This window comes from Odontesthes bonariensis, chromosome 21, assembly GCF_027942865.1.
Source record: "Odontesthes bonariensis isolate fOdoBon6 chromosome 21, fOdoBon6.hap1, whole genome shotgun sequence".
Lineage (NCBI taxonomy): Eukaryota > Metazoa > Chordata > Actinopteri > Atheriniformes > Atherinopsidae > Odontesthes > Odontesthes bonariensis.
The window spans coordinates 14,360,555-14,378,784 of record NC_134526.1 but is presented as its reverse complement, the minus strand read 5'-3'; the positions used below and the strand labels follow the sequence as shown (position 1 = coordinate 14,378,784).

Sequence of the window (18,230 nt, the reverse complement as noted above, 5' to 3'; positions counted from 1 at the left end):
GTGGGACCTTACTCAGCAACTTAAATTCATTGGAGTTGCCTTAACCAATCAGTAATGTTTAGAAAGGACGTAGGTTATGCGCCGAGGTTCATGCTTACTCTCGCGAGGCTCTAGCTTGCGAATCACGCTTCCCACATCCGCTTTCATTATACCGGTACCATTTGATAAATCAAACTTTTCCCAAAGCCAGTTGGAAGGAGAGCTACGACATCCTTGCCACTAACAAAATTGACGAGGCATTCCTCTTGCTCTCGTTTTAATTGTGTAATGATCTCCAGAGTTGAGACAACTTCATGGATAGCTTCTAGCGTTCTTCCGTCGCCATGTTTATTTCCGCTGTGGTTAAACTACAATTATATGGACTACAATGGACTCCGCGCGTGAGTTCTGCGTCACCACTCGCAACTGTTTGCTGATTGGCAAAACACTGAGCGAACCGAGGTAGGGGGATTTGGCCAGACTATGTGCGGAGCCAAAATCTTTGGGCGGAAGTACATGGGATGGCGTCGCCAGGCTAGGGGTGGTCTATACCACCTTAAGAATCTCCTAACCCTTGAGAAACCAATGAAAGTGCAGATTGGTGATCACATACTCTACAGGAAGAGATTTTGGATCCTCTTACAGCCTATGCGGCCACGTTGCACATCACCACATTTCCTCTCTCTGAAAGTGTGTTTTTCACCATTTTTTGTCATTCAAATCCCCTCCAAAAAATCTGAACGTCATTCACTGGTGTGTAGAGAAGTATTTCCAATCATTTTAGGAAAACTATAAACATTCATTATTTAGTAAATAACAAAAAAGTGTATGTTGCCCTGAGGCAACACTGTACCGTTACGGAATCATTTTTGACCCTGGTGGCCATAATGGTTCAAGTAAAAAGTGCATGAAATCTGTAAGAAAGAATGAAAGATGAAAGATGATTTAAATTAATTATATTAAATAACCCATGTATATATTAATTCAAAATGCATTTGTGTAATATTTGATTCACTTAAAATAAATGTTTTAATACAGGGAATGAATCCGAATGTCTTTTATGGGAAGGCAAAGACATACAAGGCACGGGTTGCTATGCCACCAGATGACAGTGAGGATGAGGATGGTGAGATAAATAGTGATGCTGAGGAAGAGGTGGTGGTGGAATCCCTGCAGGGAGAGAGTGAGGATGAGAGTGAGGATGAGGTTGAAGGTGAAGATGAGGAGACTTCAGGAGTAGACAGTCCTCAGGAAGGCCAGCATGGGGATGGAGGTAGCATAGTAGATTGGTTCGGTGTAGGATAAATATATATATATATATATGTACTAATCAGTTTTTAATGTGTAGAACATTGTACATGATACAATTAAAAGTTTTGTAATGTTAAACATGGCTTAACCAGATAGTTTCTGCCAGTTTTGATCAACACATATCTTACTGTTACGTAATGGTAGAATGTTGCCTGAGGGCAACGGCTCATATTTGTAAATGATTTCTAAGGAAGAATTAAATTTATTTTATGTCAGGCACCACAAAAATATCTTTGTTTAAGTGTTTTGTTGAATTGGAAAGTGTTTTTAGGAGATTTGATGTATCTTATATGTTATTAGATGAAATATTGTTTTTTGTTCCACGATGGTACAGTGTTGCCTTGAGGCAACAAATTTATAAAACTTTAATAAAATTATTATTTTTTAAAAACTTTGTTGATTTTGTTATAAGAGTCCATTTTAAGCTAGAAAAACCATACAAACATTTTTTTTTTGCCATTGGGATCATAATGCGTACCATAGAGGGAGTCGTAGATTTCTTCATAATTCTCAAAAAAAAATCAAACCTGTTAAGATCACCTCTAGGATTATTTGGGTCCAAGCAGAAAAACGCTGTGAACGGATTTGCAATGTGAAAGAAAGTGCAGAAAGTTCAGGTCAGAGGCAGATGTCAGATTGTGCTAAATTCTCCTTGGCAGTGTATTTTGCTATTGTTTGCAATTGTGATTTTTTTTCTTAATGCATGTGTGAGGAAGTTGCCACTATCAACACAAAGACTTCTGGTTAAAAGATAATAGGTGTTTGCATATTTTTGTGGGAGGAACCCTTTCATCATAGGGCACATGACCTACTGTAATGGAAAAGAATAGCAGGAAATAGTACCAAGACACACTCTGTGCCTTATGCAGTTGGGACTTATTGGAAATACTAAACTATTTGACGCATGTGTCAGCACATACCAGTCAGTAGTAATTTAGTGATTGGCACACAGACAACAACAGTCTGGGAATAGCAGCCTTTACAAACTGATATGAACATGCTTGCATATTGTGGTATGCTTCGTCACCTTTAATTAGTGGTTCTTCATGTCGTAACTATATGATCACACTGTGAATATCTTACAGTTACATTACCTTTTGGGGATATGTGAAATGAGAAAGAAAAAAAAAGAAAAAAGTATGATTGGTCTCATGAAATTTATATGTTAATGTCATGGAACTTTAATCAGACAGTTTGAGCATCTTAAACAGCAGTACTGTACCACAGTGTTCAACAGTGTACGTCATTAAAAAAAAGAAAAAAAAAGAAAGTATATGAGGAAAACATCATTTGGCAGCCTGTTACAAATGCTAGGTATACTAGAACATGAACAGAAAGTGGTGAAATGTTGACACCTAGTGGATTGTGAGATTTCACCTCACAACAGTCCAGAGCAGGGCTGGAGCAGTTTGATGGCTGTAGCAGACATCTTGTGTTCATCTAAATGATTAATTGCTTGCCTGCAGGCTCGCTGCATTCATAATGAGTTTGGGATAAAACTCAAGGAAGCCTGTGTATTCTTTAAGGGTCACATTCACAGTTTTGCTAATTTTTTGAAAAGTGTTTTTAAAGTGTTTGAGGTGTTTGTTTATGAGAAATTACTTAGTTGTATTTTGATAAATGATGATCTATAAGCAAAAAGAAATCGGCACTGTACATTTCAACATAATCTCGAGTTATTTTGATGTTCTCCTCCACATTCAAGCCATGTTATGAATAGCAATGTCACTGTGTCAGTCAACCATTTTTGTCCTGAGAGACCGAAGTCAGCTCTTGATGGATTGTGGTAAAATATGGTAGACATTCAGACTCCTTGGAAGATGGATCAAAAAAGACAGATTAAAAACTGCAATAACTTAATTCCAACAGAGGCAACTAGAATTTTTAAAGCCCCATATTGCCATTCATGACAGGACAAATTAATATGTTTAGAGTATAGAGACAAAGCACAGACAGTGTGATGCTCAAATTTGACATCCTATTTAAATATTTCAGTTTATCGTTGTGGTTATACTGCCGTGAATTTGTTGTTCAAACCCTCACTATGCTCCTTGGTGCTATTTTTAGACACAACAGGCAGCTGTTTTTTTGTGAAAAAACCTAGATTAACCTATTGCCCAAATCCATACAGTTGAACACAGCAGAGAAACCAAGTTAATGAGTCGAGTAGTTTAGGGGGATAAATGTGGAGAATGATCCCCTGGAAAGTCAGAATTTTGCCTCTAGAGCTTGTAAAGAACTAAAGAATTTTAAAAAAACTATTAAGCGTAATGCATTTGGTTGCCATAGACACAATGTAAAATCAGCGCTCATTGCTTTTGTTGACTGATATGTAAACACAGGTTTGCTACAGGCATATGTATGCAACGTCACTGTCAGGTATGGTTTATTCATACAGTTAATGAACATGCTGTGGTTGTTCAGATTGCTGCTTAACTCAGACACTTCAGGGGAAATGTTTAAACCACATGCTGTATATCACGGTGAAACCTACCCACTTGATCACTTGTAGTAAGAACATAATTTCTATGCTTGAATATTTGAACGAGGGGTTCCCTATCAAAATGCTGTGTTGGTTTTACAAGAAAAGTAAGCACATGAAATAAAGTGAGACGCAAAGTCTTTGTTTAATTTTCTTGACAAAATAGATTCCTTTCTTCCACACAGGATTGTATATCTCTTTGTTTCATTCCCTACAATAAAACTCCTGACAGTTTTATTTTAAACAACCACATACAGGTAACTAAATTATCGTAGTGTAACTAATGGAACTTCCTCAGTTGATTATTTACATTAAAGCTAAGATTCATCAGTAAATTAAAAATGTATATTTCTACTCTGGTCCTCAGTGGATCAACCATCTTCTCCTTTTGGTAAGTAGGAAAAAGCATCGTAGGATAGCATAAAGCTATCAACAATTGATTGTTTATATCCTGTCATGCTGTCACAGATCAAGCTCCACATCATGAGGTTAAATTTCAACAGTAATATGGATGATGATTTTAGTTTAGTAAAAAGAAAATAAGCCCTTCACGGAAGAGAATTGTAGAGCCTCTTTTTGTTGCTTTGAGCACCAATTACCTGTATTGCGACAAATCAGAAAGCAAAAATTCCTTTTCAATTTACTTTCATTTGTAAGCCTGTAAGGAGGCTGCCTGGGCAGCCTTCCCAGCATCCTTTGCAGTACAGCAGGATTTAATGGTTGCATCAGTTAAACTGACTTCTGTCTTTTTTCCAGGGGCTACTGAGAATATTTCCACGGAGACCAGCCAGTGGCTGTCCAGATTCATAAAGAAGTCATTTTAACTTTTTCAGTTTATATATACGTTTAGGCAGAAAATGGCAGGTGGTGTTCAATCAAATTAGTCTATATATGTCTTGGTTTATAGTGTTTACATTTCTCTGGAAGGTATGATCCCATTACAACTGCTGCAGCCAAACTGCAGAATATATCAAAGCAGTAGAGGGCATGACGCCTGTTTCTCACACACAATTTACCTCATGCCCTTTATCCATTATTAGCTGGCTTCATTTAACCGTATTAGCTGTACACGGACTGTGTTTGCTTGCAGTTTGGTAGGGCTCTGAAAAAAGCTGCACGATGGAGATAAGCTTACATTTGACTTCAGCAGAAAGAACATGTCTTTGTTCAGTGAACTAAACCCAGTGAGGCAGAGAATGCAAATAGAAACGGAGGCGAAGGTGGAAGAAAAATAAACCCATTTGTCCTGCCCCCTCTCGCCAGAAAGTATAACATTGGTGGCACATTCATTTTGTTGGATAGAGGCTGACTGTCTTCTGTAGCCATCATTATTAGGATGTGGGACAATTCAATTCAGAGAGAGGAAGTATTAGTCATTGTACTGTTCCTTGTATTCTTTTCGTCTTGATCTGATTCTGTTTAGATGCATTATAGATTACAGAGCATTTCCAGCTATCATTCCTCCCAGGGAATAGATTAAAAAAAAAAAAAGATATCGGATAGAAGTTTTGTTTTACAGTCCAAATCACAACATTCACAACATTTGGTCCTCTGGATGATGAATATGATGAGACATAGCCTCATCAGCCTGACCATCTTTTATCTGCTCCCAATTGTTTTTTCAAAGTATTTCAAAACAACCTTTGATCTCATCAAGGTAAAGGGTCACATTTATATAAAGAGAACATTTCAAACCAACAAAAGTTGACCAGCACTTTCTATTTGAACACAGCTTACAGCCAAAGCAACAGGGCAATAAAAGATGATAAAGTATCAGAATAAAATGTAAAAACAATAACATAACAATAATAACATGATGCAAAGGATTTATCTATACTTTATATATTATTTATAATTCATGTTAAAATGAGATGAGTATTAAGTAGCCATTTGAATATGTGGAGTTATGGTATACAATTATTAAGGGTGTTATAAAAACACAGAGGTTAGCTAATAAGGAGCTGTAGAACAATTTAGGAATGATTCAAATGACAAATGACAAATTTACACACCAGAAAAAAAAATATTGATCTTTCCTAATAAAGAATTATTCATTACTAATTACCAGCTCCTTTTGTATTATCTTGTGTTATAAAGACCCTAATTGGAATATCCTCACAAAATACTCATTATGGAATCTTTCATTATGTATGATTTAGTTTGACTTTGCTTCAGGGGTCACAAAAACTTGAAGCGCTTATGCTTAAAGATTCTATACAATAGACACCCACAAGTTTCTACTTTTATTCTGAGGGTGTACGACAGCCCCCATAGCCCCTAATAACAACAACACGGCAGCTCTGAACTAACAGTGCAATAGTACGTGTTCATTCATTCATTCGTCTTAAAGTATTGGTGAAATAAAGACAGATAATGCCTTATTTAGAGGGTGTATTGTCAATGCCCTGTTCTTTCCCGTTATATGGATATACGCGGATCTCGAGTAATCTGAATAGCTTCCGAAGGATGCCGACTTTCATCAAACTGAAATCGGTGAGTAGATGAACGTATTTTGTGCCAGAAGTAAGGTCCCAAACTTCCCCTTTAGTTACAGCTCTGGTCTCCTGATGGCGTCTCTCTCAAAAGGCACAGTGTGCTTTGGTGAAAAAAGGCGTGACTGAGAGGCAGCTGCTGATTCTCTGTTTGAGGGTGTCCTAAACTATTCACCAGGCAGGGATATTGTAAATGTAATGACATTGATAAGTACCGAGGAAAGCCTAGACTTAGTGTTTAAAGCGGCAGATAATATATCCATTTGGTTTGGACTTTATGGCTTAGTGGCTCTGCAGACCTTTTACATTCACAGAAGGAATGAATAAACTCAAAAAATTACATCATACACTAAAAGTACAAGGTGGAAGAAAACAACAAAACAAGAAGAATAATGTGTTGTTAAAGTAATCTTTCAGACTTGTCTTACTATAAAAAGTTAATACATTCAGCTCTTCAAGATTTGACTCTAAATGGATTTGGTTGAATTCATCAATAATGTAACATGGATGATGTGTGGCAAGGCCATAATATTTCGGTACAGCTATGTAATTTCCACTGCATCAAGATTTGAAATGAAAAGTCACTCTTCCTTAAGAATAGAACATGCATCAAGTGTAGGATGTCAAGTCTCCAGCCTCCAGTGGTTAATACCCCCCTTATTATATAACTGGCCTGAATAGAGTACATTAGTAATGGAAGAAACAAGAGAAAATTAGATACATGGCATCATTAGTTTCGAGAACGTTGCAATGACTCTTTGTTCTTACCAAATAAGGCAGGAGTCTAATTGACTTTTCAAGTGGTTCCTAGGTAAGGAAAAACACATCTCATCCATGTTCCTCCAGGGACAGGGTCCCTCCTTGGTTTATGAGACCACTCAATCCTGACACTTCAGTTCTACACACCCCTCGGTGGCGCTGGTAGAATGAAGCAGCGTGAAGTGGAGGAGGTGTCCAAACAGGTTACAGATTAAAGCAGCTGCCTCATCGCAGAAGAAAGATGGCGTGAAACAAAATGTGGAGATAAAAGTGTTGAGATTTATCTACCTTTTTGTTCTGGCTGGAGAGAGTGTGACAAAAAAAGAAAACCATGTATCAAAAACTAAAGGCTGTACATGAAATAAAAGGTTAGGATGGGAAATACATACACAATATGTCTGCCATGGCCCTGGCTGTACCTTGCCCTCTTCTCTCCATGTGTCCCATTTCCCCTCTCCCCATGTTTGTGGTTTGGTCCCCTATGTTGTCTTTGTGTGTATTTGTGGAGATGTGGCACACCTTGCACTTCAATCATGCAATCACCTAATTTACCTAGGATAGGTCTGCCTCTCACTGCGGTAGAAACGTTAAGCCTCATATAATAGCCATTTAAAAAACAAGTTATTTTCTAATTACTGTTCTTGCAGGTATTTTTTTTCTGCCTCCATCTTCTTTGAACTCCAGCCTCCACACCAGTTCCCACCACATGAATGGCCCAAGCGTCTACAGCAGAGTTTTTATTTGGTTACAACTTTATGTTTCTTGTCTCAGGCAGCGGAATGCCATCAAATATTGCTATTAACACAAAGAAATAGCATGAGCTTCTCTTTTCAATGTGTAGATGGTATGTCAATGTGATAACAAAACATGTGAGGTCACATTTACCTCCAAATTTCAGGATGATGCAAAAATGGTCCAATCAATTTTGAAACCTCCACTGGAGCTTTTTCATTGTGCTGTTTTTGACAACAACATTTCTCTTTACGGAGGCAAAATCTATCTCAGAAATGTGTTAATCACTCTTCCATTCAGCAAGTAAAAACTTTGCCCTTGAGGCAGTGACGTATTCACTTTTCTCCAACAATAGTGCCTTGTCCATTATGATGATAGACTGCAGACCAGTGTCAGACGCTATGACTAGAGGTGCAACACATTTGTTTTATACAGCACAGAAAATCTATAGATAAAGCTTTTTGGTTGACACTTAATGGCTGAAAACCTGTATTTTCATGGCTACTACCTAAGTTCAATTGTAATTAATCAGTCCAATTGTAAAAATGAGAATTTACAGAGTTATAACAACATTATGAGCTCTTTGTGAGCGTTATGTCCACTCAAGAAATACAGAACCTGCAGTATATTAACCAGAGACCACAGCATGTGTTGCACTACTCCCAAATCTGCATTAAAATGTGTTCCAGAACAAAGCTGAATGCTTAAGTTATTACTGATAGCCAATATTGTTTTTACAATTTCGTCTTTGTTATCACTGAAAACAAGAACAAAATAACAAAGACTAAATTTACTAAAATAACTCAAAGCTATTACAGACAGCAAAGGAACGATTTGTGAGTGTGCCAATTGGAAATATATTTGAAAGGTTTAAAATCCATCTTAACATGAAGAGATTCTGATTAAGGAAAGCAGCTGTGAGAAAACTTAATAGATTCTTAAAGGGAATCTGGAGGTTCTTGGAGTCAAAATTCTTGCTCTCAAGGGCAAGAACACAAACCAAAGAGTAATGGCTCAGCACCAACTTCTGCCAATGCCGATTGAATTATTATCTTCCATGAAAGTTTAATGGCACTTCAGCAGGCCTAATTTATAAAAGGCGGCTGTGAGATTGAGCCACTGCAGTTTGCTCCATTCTTTTTATTGCTTTCTCCTCTCTGTACAATCTGAAACCTGGATGCATGGCACTGTAGCTGAGACACAAACAGCTGAGTGGACACGATGTTTCAAGGTTTGGGCTTTGATTAACTAGCTGAAGCATGTTAAATCATCTTGAAAATCTCATTAAGGCAAATTACACATCTTAATCCTGTTGAGTTCATCTCTGTCACCTTAGCCAAATACTTTTGTCTTTTTTTTCCCCTTTAATTTTAGCCTGCAGCAGATGCTGAGTGACCACAATTCCCCACCACAGTAATAGCAGTGCCACTAGACGGTGGAACACACATATCGGTCAATGGATTTGTCCATAGAGAAACATATTAATAAAACATTTCTGAATTCTTCGGAGACAGATCTTTATTCAGTTATTTTTCTGCCAAATTCCTGTGACAATAATAATTGTTGCCAAAGAACTGTACTATAAACAGATTGCAAACAAGTATATGGAGCATGAGAGAGCATATAAATATGACGCTTCAGAGAATGTCAGTGTCTAAAAAACTACAGTACATTGTACAGAATCACACATAATGATTTCCTAATCAGCTTTATTATTGTTTTACTGCATTTCTGTCACATGTAATATCAAACTTTATGCTATTCCATTATGAAAACTTACGCAACGACAGAAGAATATAACAAATCCCAAATCATGTGCTGTTGTATTTTAGTAGTACTCTATTCACTTGAAGCGTGTAGAGAGAAGCTTTCGCATTGCTAGCACACAGAATATCACAATATTGAGTCATTAACAACAGCAAAGCGGACAGGAACACGTGCTCATATTCTGAACTGATGAAACAGCTTGCTGCATCTCTAAGAGTGCACTTACAGTATCGTCCAACCATTTCATGATTAATATATCTACTGGTTGCTTGGGTACAGCAATTTGCAAGCAAGAAGTATAAACTAACAAGACGCTCTAAAATATTCAACACTGTCTCGGTTCCTGTATCAATTGAATGCTGAATGCTTTTCAAAAGTTGTGAATAGGAAATTTCTTCTGGAACATGGAGCAGCAGCGTAGCGGCTGGTCTAGTGGGACACATGAGAAATGATGTCATTTCTCACTGATAGTCTAATATCCTAGCTGATAGTTTCCTCTAGCAGAGTCAGCAACATTTTCACTTGAACAACATACAATACAGCATTTATGCAAGCTATATTCAAACATAGTACAACGTTGTAGAGGATATACCAGAGTTTACGCACTCAAAAAATAACAAAAATCATAGAAATCAGCTTTGCGTGTCCTCATATTGCAGGGCAGGTAGAAAAAGAACATGGCAAAAAACTAAATATGGACAAAATAATACTGCTCGGCAATAATAACACTGTGAATGTTTAGCTCCAATTGACAGTTTGTGCAACCACATGTATAACATTACTGTGGACAGGGACAATGAACAGAAAATAATACTGAGAAGATAAAACACAACAGGCATTACAATGAACCAGCGACAACATTGAAGAAACCCATAGTCAGCAACATAATTTGATCAGCTTCTCTGCGTCTCATTTCGCAGTTTTCGCAGTACATTCGGCGGTCTTGGCTCTTGACCTGCTTGGCCTTTTTCTAAGCTGTTTGATTTTAATCAATAAATAATTACAAAGATAAAAACAAAATTCTAAATGTGAGTTTTTAGTTTTACTATAACATGGCGATGGCTACGCCAGAGTCATAATGTCCCTTCATTTGAGTTATTCTGGCTGCCAGACTAAGCAGCAGGCCAGTTGCCACCTCCAGGCTGTAGGAGAGCCATGCCATGGCTAAAGACCAGCCAAACGACACGTGCACGTAGGCGAGGTTCTCAGGAGACACAATTCTCTGGAACTCCTCCATGGCCTGATTGGAGTATTTGATATAGATGCTGGCCCCAGTCAGGGTGAAAACACCTGTTGACATACAAACACACAGACAGCTCCATTTGAACCCATTCTCTTGCACCTGTAATGCAGAAATGCATCCATCTTGTAGAATTTTAGCACATTCTCTAGACAGTTGACCCTTGTTGTACGTAATCTTACACTGTTATCACTGTGATGTAGCTACCCATAAATTTTGCTTTGCTTTTGCTTGGGATGAACTGGAGCCTATCCAAGCATTTACTGGGTGAAAGACAGGGAGAACAAACACAGAGATAGAAACAAACATTAACGACCACACCCAGTCCAGTTAAAATCTATGAGATGTTGTCATCTTTGGGACCTATTTTCTGTGTATACAGAAATAAGCTATGATACAACAAACTGCTTTACAATTTAAAAGTGATGGACACAAAGATGACTGGCTATGAGGTGCCAAACATACAAAACAAGACTCCTCTTGATGTAAAATCACAATGACCACAGCAATTTACGGACACTAAAGCAGTCTTCCGTATCTTAACTCTTTCTCATTCAGATGTAAATTATCACAGCAAAGTGCCTCCAAATTTTAATCTGATCATTAACTCCACAGGAGGAACCAAGTGTGTAAAGCTTCTAATGCATTTGAATTTATTTTTTTATTTCTTGTGTTCCCCATCAGACAGATGAAACGTTTCACTAACAATTACCTCTGAGGTGGGCCAGGAAGAACATCATTAAATGTCAGCATCAAAACACTTAAAACATTGAGCCATTAAACCAGCAATTCAAATTGACCTTTCGTGTGGTACAGTGGAAAACAGAACCACCTCACTCTGCATAATCTTCATCTGCCATTAACTGTTTTAAATTAATGACCATTTAAAATTTGCAACCAAATTACTTTGCAACCAATTAACAAATACTTGTGAAAATACAGTTGGAAGCTGTAATCTGCTGCAGTTAATATGTACAAATATTAACAAATGCCGCCTCCTATATGTCAGATACCCAATACTACCCACTGCCAGGATTTCACCCTTACTTTTTGTTGTACTTCACCAAAATCATACAAGACTAATATCTGTTGAATACTAATATTTTAGCGGCTTGAAAATATCTCAGTGAAACAACCTTCGGTTGCAAAAAAGATAAAAACTGGGAATTGATTCAATATAAAAAAGCCACCCTGCCAAATCTTTTACTCACAGAGACGGGTTTAAAATTTTGAAATGATAGATTCATCATTAAAACACTGCACGATATGAGGGTTAAGAGTGGGACAAACTGAACCATGAACCTGATCCTACATGCAATATCAAACTGAGAAAGAGAAAAAAAGGCACCAATGCATTAAAGAAGATGGATAAAAGCAGAACAAAATTCTGAAATCCATTATCCCTTTTCTGTTTACCATGGTTTCGAAAGTGGCAGATCTCAGTGCTTGCAGAACTTTCGAAATTTAGATGTGGGCAGAACATCTGATGCAAGGCATGAAATTAGCTGTCAATTCTGTGTGAAATGGGAGGTTGTGCGTGTCAATAGAGTTTGTAATATTTATATATATATATAAAGACCTATCCCTCAATATTAATCAAATGGAGCCTTGAACTCATTTACATTGACTTCAGACTCAATCAAATTCATTCATTCCTAGCTTGATATCGTATTCATTGTGACAGTTCAAGAGTTGAACCTCTCACACAAGGGGGAAAAAAGCTATCTCTCTGTTACAGTATTCTGATGAAAGCATGCTTACACAGCCATGTAAGCAACCAGCAGATCAAGCATCTTTTCTGTGTATGAGGCTCCTTCTCCTCAGAGGACACAGCCTCCGTTGTGTTGAGCAATCACTTTATACTTTACTGAGCATCAACAGTAAGTGAGTATGTGAATTATTTCAAGGGGACTATGACATCACAATGACGTCTTCATGCAATGTTTATCTATGACTTACCTAGATAGAGCATAAATTCCTCAAAAAGTTTAAACTGGATTATTTTAAACGTCATAAGAAAGATCACATCGATGATTACAGGGGGAAGTCTGGGTCCCTCAATCAACAAAGCTCTTATCTTGTGAAGTTTTGTGCCACTTCACTGCGATCTGCAATCAGCAAAGATTCTGCTATCAATAGTGTCAATTATGTGATTATCCATGCTGTGACAGTTTGGTGGTATTGTGTCTAAAATATAGACCAGGCTCATCAAGACTAGGCTTGCAATCTCAATCCATTTTCTGCAAATCTATCTGAAAAGTACAAAGAAAACAATTTCTTGTTGGTAAATCCCTGCTACAATCACACTGCTATATGTCATATACAGTCACCTTAAAAATAATGCACACCCTTTTTTCAGTTCTGAGATTTTATGTACTTAAAACATTATAAAAATCATCACCAGATCTTACAATTTGGTAAATACAACCTCATATGAACAACATGGCATTTCACACACAGTGGCATTATTTATTGAACAAATACCGAGCCAAAATACAAAACCTTTGTTCACCCCATGATTCAGTGACTCAGATAAATGACAAGCCTCATCAACACATCTTTAATTTCACACAAGAACCTCTCTTTCTTTTGGGCCTGTTGTGCCTTCCTGGCATTCAGAGAACAAAGATCCTTTAATCTTCCCCAGGATTGTCAAAACAGACTAAAATCAGAGAAATTAAAAAGCATCAAATGGATGTAATGAAGAGCTGCTCTCCAAGACCTGCTGGACAAAGAACCGTTCAGGACCGATTGGTCCCCAAGATTATCTAAGGCTGTAAAAGTACTCTTCGGAGGCCAGACATATTTTCTTATTCTCTCTCCTTCCCTAATATAAAAAACAACACACCTGTTTTCATTTTGAATTTGGGCTGAATTAATATTTCCAGAGGCTGCAAGGTGATAAGTATTGTCGCCTCTCAAGAAGGTTCCACGTTCAAATCTCAGACATGTAGCATCCTGCCTCTCACCAATTGATAGCTTTGATAGGCCCGGGTTCATAAATCACAGAAGTGCCACCATGACTAAACACTAACGTACTATGAACACCAATCGGAACACATATATGAACTGTGTTTTTTTACTGTGCTGAACAGCGGATGTTAATGCATAAATGTGGTGATCAATTTTTCATCATTGCAGCTCTTCAAGCTGGGAAAATCAGAGCAGCTTAACAACAAACTCTTGTATGAAACTACTGTACCATTATCCAATCAACTCTAATCTAACATCTGCTAATTTAATCGAGAAAGACAAGTTTTCCATTTATTTATATTTATTGATTTAATTAGTTGTATATGTATCTTAATTCAATTCGGGAACATGTCTTTGCACGCAGTATAGAATTACCTACAATTACTTAACAAACTGACAAATGTATACTTACACAAACAAATGTTGTGCCACGTCTGTCTTAAACTTCAGTCAATCAATGCTTGTGCTTTATCAGTTTGTCGAGTTGTTATTTTTTATGCAGTAAGCAAGTTCCCTCAGATTTACTAAGCAATTATTTAATCATATTCCCCTCTACTAATAAGCAGCGCTTCACACCTTTATCAGCAAAAACTTACAGGAACCTTTTTCTGTATGACATTATCACAACATTGTCAACAAATGTCAGCCCACTGTTCTTTACAGCAATGCTTCTGTTCATTGAGGTGTGCAGAAATGTATTTATGGACAACTCTCTTTAGATACCACAACAGCATTTCAATTAGTTTGAGGTCTGAACTTTGACTTGGTCACTGCAACACCTTTTTTTCTGTTTTGGCCATTCTGCAGACTAACACAACTACAATCAATGTATTCCTATTGCTCACCTCCACAAAGGCAAATCAACACTAGATACTTAGTCAGAAGTGAGGCCGTTGTGATTGGGGGAAGCTGAAATTAAATTTCAAGGTTTACTCACACACATAAATGCACCTGCATGTGTTCTGTTGTCCACGCTAAAATTAACAAGCAAAAATGTTGCTTCAGTCCAGCTCTCATGCAAATCACACAGCATGACTGCAGGCTTGGCAAAACAGTAACTGCTGTGTATGGACTTACTGCAGAGGAGAAAGTAAGATGCTGTTGCATCCAGCAGCTTGGGACTGCAGGCCAACGAACTGACAAGTCCAAAGATCCAGCCCAACACCAGCAGAACCAGGCTGAGGGGAAGCACGATGACCACCACTTTGTGCAAGCCTGCAAACACGCATATGCTTATTCACAGATTCCATTTGTGAACTTGTTCAATGGTCTGAACTACAAAAGAGCTGTGTTTCACAATACCTCTGGGTGTGATTATTTGGAAAAGCAACAGAGATTTCCAAACTGATTCCTACCATCTGGGGAGCCATTGGATTTCATTCACAGAGTGTAATCAACTTGCAGACCTGCTTGACATAGCCCGTGTCTCAGAAAATGCTTTCTTTCTATATCTTACAATCCAAGTCCTGAGCACGGACTGTTCTTGAAACCCCATTGGACAATCTCAGGACTTATGTGAAGCAAAATATATATCAAATATATACCAGCCTTTAACAAAACGTTCAAGATGGCTCATTGCTAGTCACTAGGATGTGATTGTGAGCATTTCAATTTTCAGGTGATTGACAGTTGAAAAACCAAAACCACTCACCAAGAAGGTTCCTTTCTGCTTCAGACAGGCTGGACATATTTGCTGTGAAAGACGGAATGACTGATCTGCTTTTTGATCCTGAAAATGTCAAAGGAGAAGGTTACACATGACAGGACTTGTGATAGGGCTCCACCACTTTGCAAAATTGCTCTTAGATACTGATAAGGAAATTAATAAGAATACTCAGGAATACTGTCTGAAATTCAAAGGCATAGGACATTTAATCATGTTGCAACAAAGGAACATCTACATACAGAGGCTGTGATGCACATGTTCAAAGACACTAAGTTCTAAACAAGCTTGTATAGGGTAATATTCTCTTGGAGCAGGCAGTTCCACTGATGGCTGTGGGACATTCCCTTCTGAGAGCAGACAGTGGTGACCTCTCAGAGTGCAGCTAATATTCTGATGCACAAATACAATAGTTGCAACAAAAACAGGTATACAGAAGTAGAAATGATTATGATTATGTGAGAATAAAGTATAAAAATGATTCTATCAGATACCATACAAATCACTACGAGTCTTGGAATAAAAACTTGTTTTAAAAGCCACCAAATGCAACACACATTATCAGGTCTGCATGTGTTGCATCAGAATTTTGTCTTGCTGCATGTTACACTCATGTTGTCTATAAGCAGGATACATTGCAACTCTATCAAAAGATCTATCTGTCTACCACAATGCCTCGATCATGTTCACCAGAGAAGGTTGATAGAGATTTAAAGGGTAGAATTTTACCGCTATAATAAGTTAACCTTTATTATCGGACATGTTTGCAAGCTAGAGGGTGCTCTGTATTCATATTATGAATTCTTTTTTAAATTATTTTTTTCAGAGACCTGAAATTAAAAAGGAGATAATTCAGTATATATTTGACATTTACGTCTCCAAAATAAAAGCATGGGCATCTATTACCGTGATTCTACTGCAAGCAGTTTATGCACCTGAGTTCTTCACAGCGGGCTGACGAGGATCTAATCACGCACTGCTGTGGACTGCTGATAATTAACACGATAACACTAGAGAAAAGATCCTTGAATGGCATCTTGAAGATATTAATTTCTGAATTGCAACGAGGTGAATTAGAAAATAATAAGCCCCTGATTTGATCTTTTACATTTCATTAAATCAGGGCTAAAGTTATTGTGGAAAAAAATAAAAGGGTGATATAATAGCTCACGCTATATAATCTACACAAGTGTAACCTACAGCTCATGTTTATCTAGAGTGAAGATAACCTGACAAACCTTCAATGATTCTCCACAATCCAGAATGTGAACTCAGGTCATCTGGACCTGTGTAGTTGGGTTTATTTACATCGATTATGTACCAGTAATCAGTCCCAATTGCCACAGCGAGGAGGCTGAAGCTGAGCAAACCGGTGAACCCAGCCGCAAGAACCACAGCTCCGTACTTCATTTTAGCCCACGGTCCACAGCGCAGTAACCGATTAAATATTCTCCAACACTATAATCTGTAGAGACGCTCCTTGACTTGCGATGCAGAAAAGCTCTCCAGCAGGACCCTTTCCTGCAAAGTGCTGGCTCTCCATCCTAAAATGCAGTTCTGGAGGGGGAAATGATAACGCAAAAACTAAAAACAAACAAACAAAAGCAGTCCATTAATTATTCCCAGTATCTGAACATTGGACAAAGCCATAAAGCTGAAATGAGATGTGCGTCTTTGTTGGTAACAACACTGTCAGGCGGCAACTGCTTGTCTGCTGAGTTCCAGTGGTGCTATACACTAATCCTTATAGTCAAGTTAGAGGGGCAAAATGCCACACCTCCAGCCCTGCCTTCCAAAATAAAACCCTTCAAGGGAAACGTAATGGGAGGGGGCTTGATTATTTGGATTTGATTTTTAAAGCAAAATAAAAGACATCCGCCTCACTACCCTACTTTTTCAAGAGAAGCAATGGCTACATCTGCAGAGAGATGTATTGTTAGTGGTGAATAAATCACAGACTGTCGATTACGAGGAAACGACCAGACTTGGATGTGGGCTCATCAATCTAAGATGTACATAAAAGGTATATTAAAATACTAAGCAGGCACAGGTCAACCTCACGTGACACCAGAGAGTCCCGGTGCAGCTCAGAAAGCAGTAGACCAAAATCAAGCCCATCTGACTGCCAACATGTTGGCACTACAGGTTTGTAACGTCTCGTGAAATGTGGTCAAAGAAAAAAAAAAATGCAATCAAATCTTTTTAGCTTCAAGCTCATTAGGAGGAATAACCTATTAACGTCTGCCTGTGCTCTCTATGTAGGTCGTTCTTGCACACTGGACCCCACTCTCACGTGTAGAAAGGAATGTTAACTTGCGTGGGGAAGGTGAGTAAAATATCATTTAAAAATCTTGTCTCAATTCCCAGTTGGAATGTGGAATGCCCTCTGCAGGATATTGATAATAAATATTTCACTAAGTTTTTTTGGGAGACTGCAGTTTCCCCACACCTCACTGTATTAAAGAGAAAATCTAGCTGTACTTTTCAATGTTCTTTATGGGTACATTCCTTCCGATTTTAATATCTTACATTTGAATGATGACGTTTAGAGTAATTGTACACTATTGGATGTATTTTGTTTTTCATTTTTGATTGAGACTGAGCCAAGTGAACATATTTAAAAAAATCTGATCAGAAAGGTTACTGACATGTAAAGTACAAAAACTTATTTCAGAGCTGGTTTGAAACTAACTATTGAGACATCACACCTGCAGGGACAATAATAAAGCTATTGTCATTTTAATGAGCAAATCTCGCAACTGCAGAGGGGTGCTGGGAACCAACTAGAGTGTCTGCAGCATGTGTTGCAAGTGGTACTGATTCTTATCAGTC

At 37.9% G+C, this 18,230-nt stretch overlaps 1 protein-coding gene across 1 annotated transcript; it reads right to left on the bottom strand.

Moving 5' to 3' along the window:
* Positions 1 to 9,447: 9,447 nt before the first annotated feature.
* LOC142371326 (transmembrane protein 235-like) lies at positions 9,448 to 17,115 on the bottom strand. The gene is made up of 4 exons (XM_075453975.1): positions 16,637 to 17,115; positions 15,387 to 15,464; positions 14,813 to 14,950; positions 9,448 to 10,812 (listed from the first exon to the last, which is right to left on the bottom strand). Exons 1-4 carry the CDS (start codon positions 16,806 to 16,808, stop codon positions 10,568 to 10,570), a joined length of 633 nt encoding a protein of 210 aa, XP_075310090.1. The 5' UTR covers positions 16,809 to 17,115; the 3' UTR covers positions 9,448 to 10,567.
* Positions 17,116 to 18,230: the final 1,115 nt, after the last annotated feature.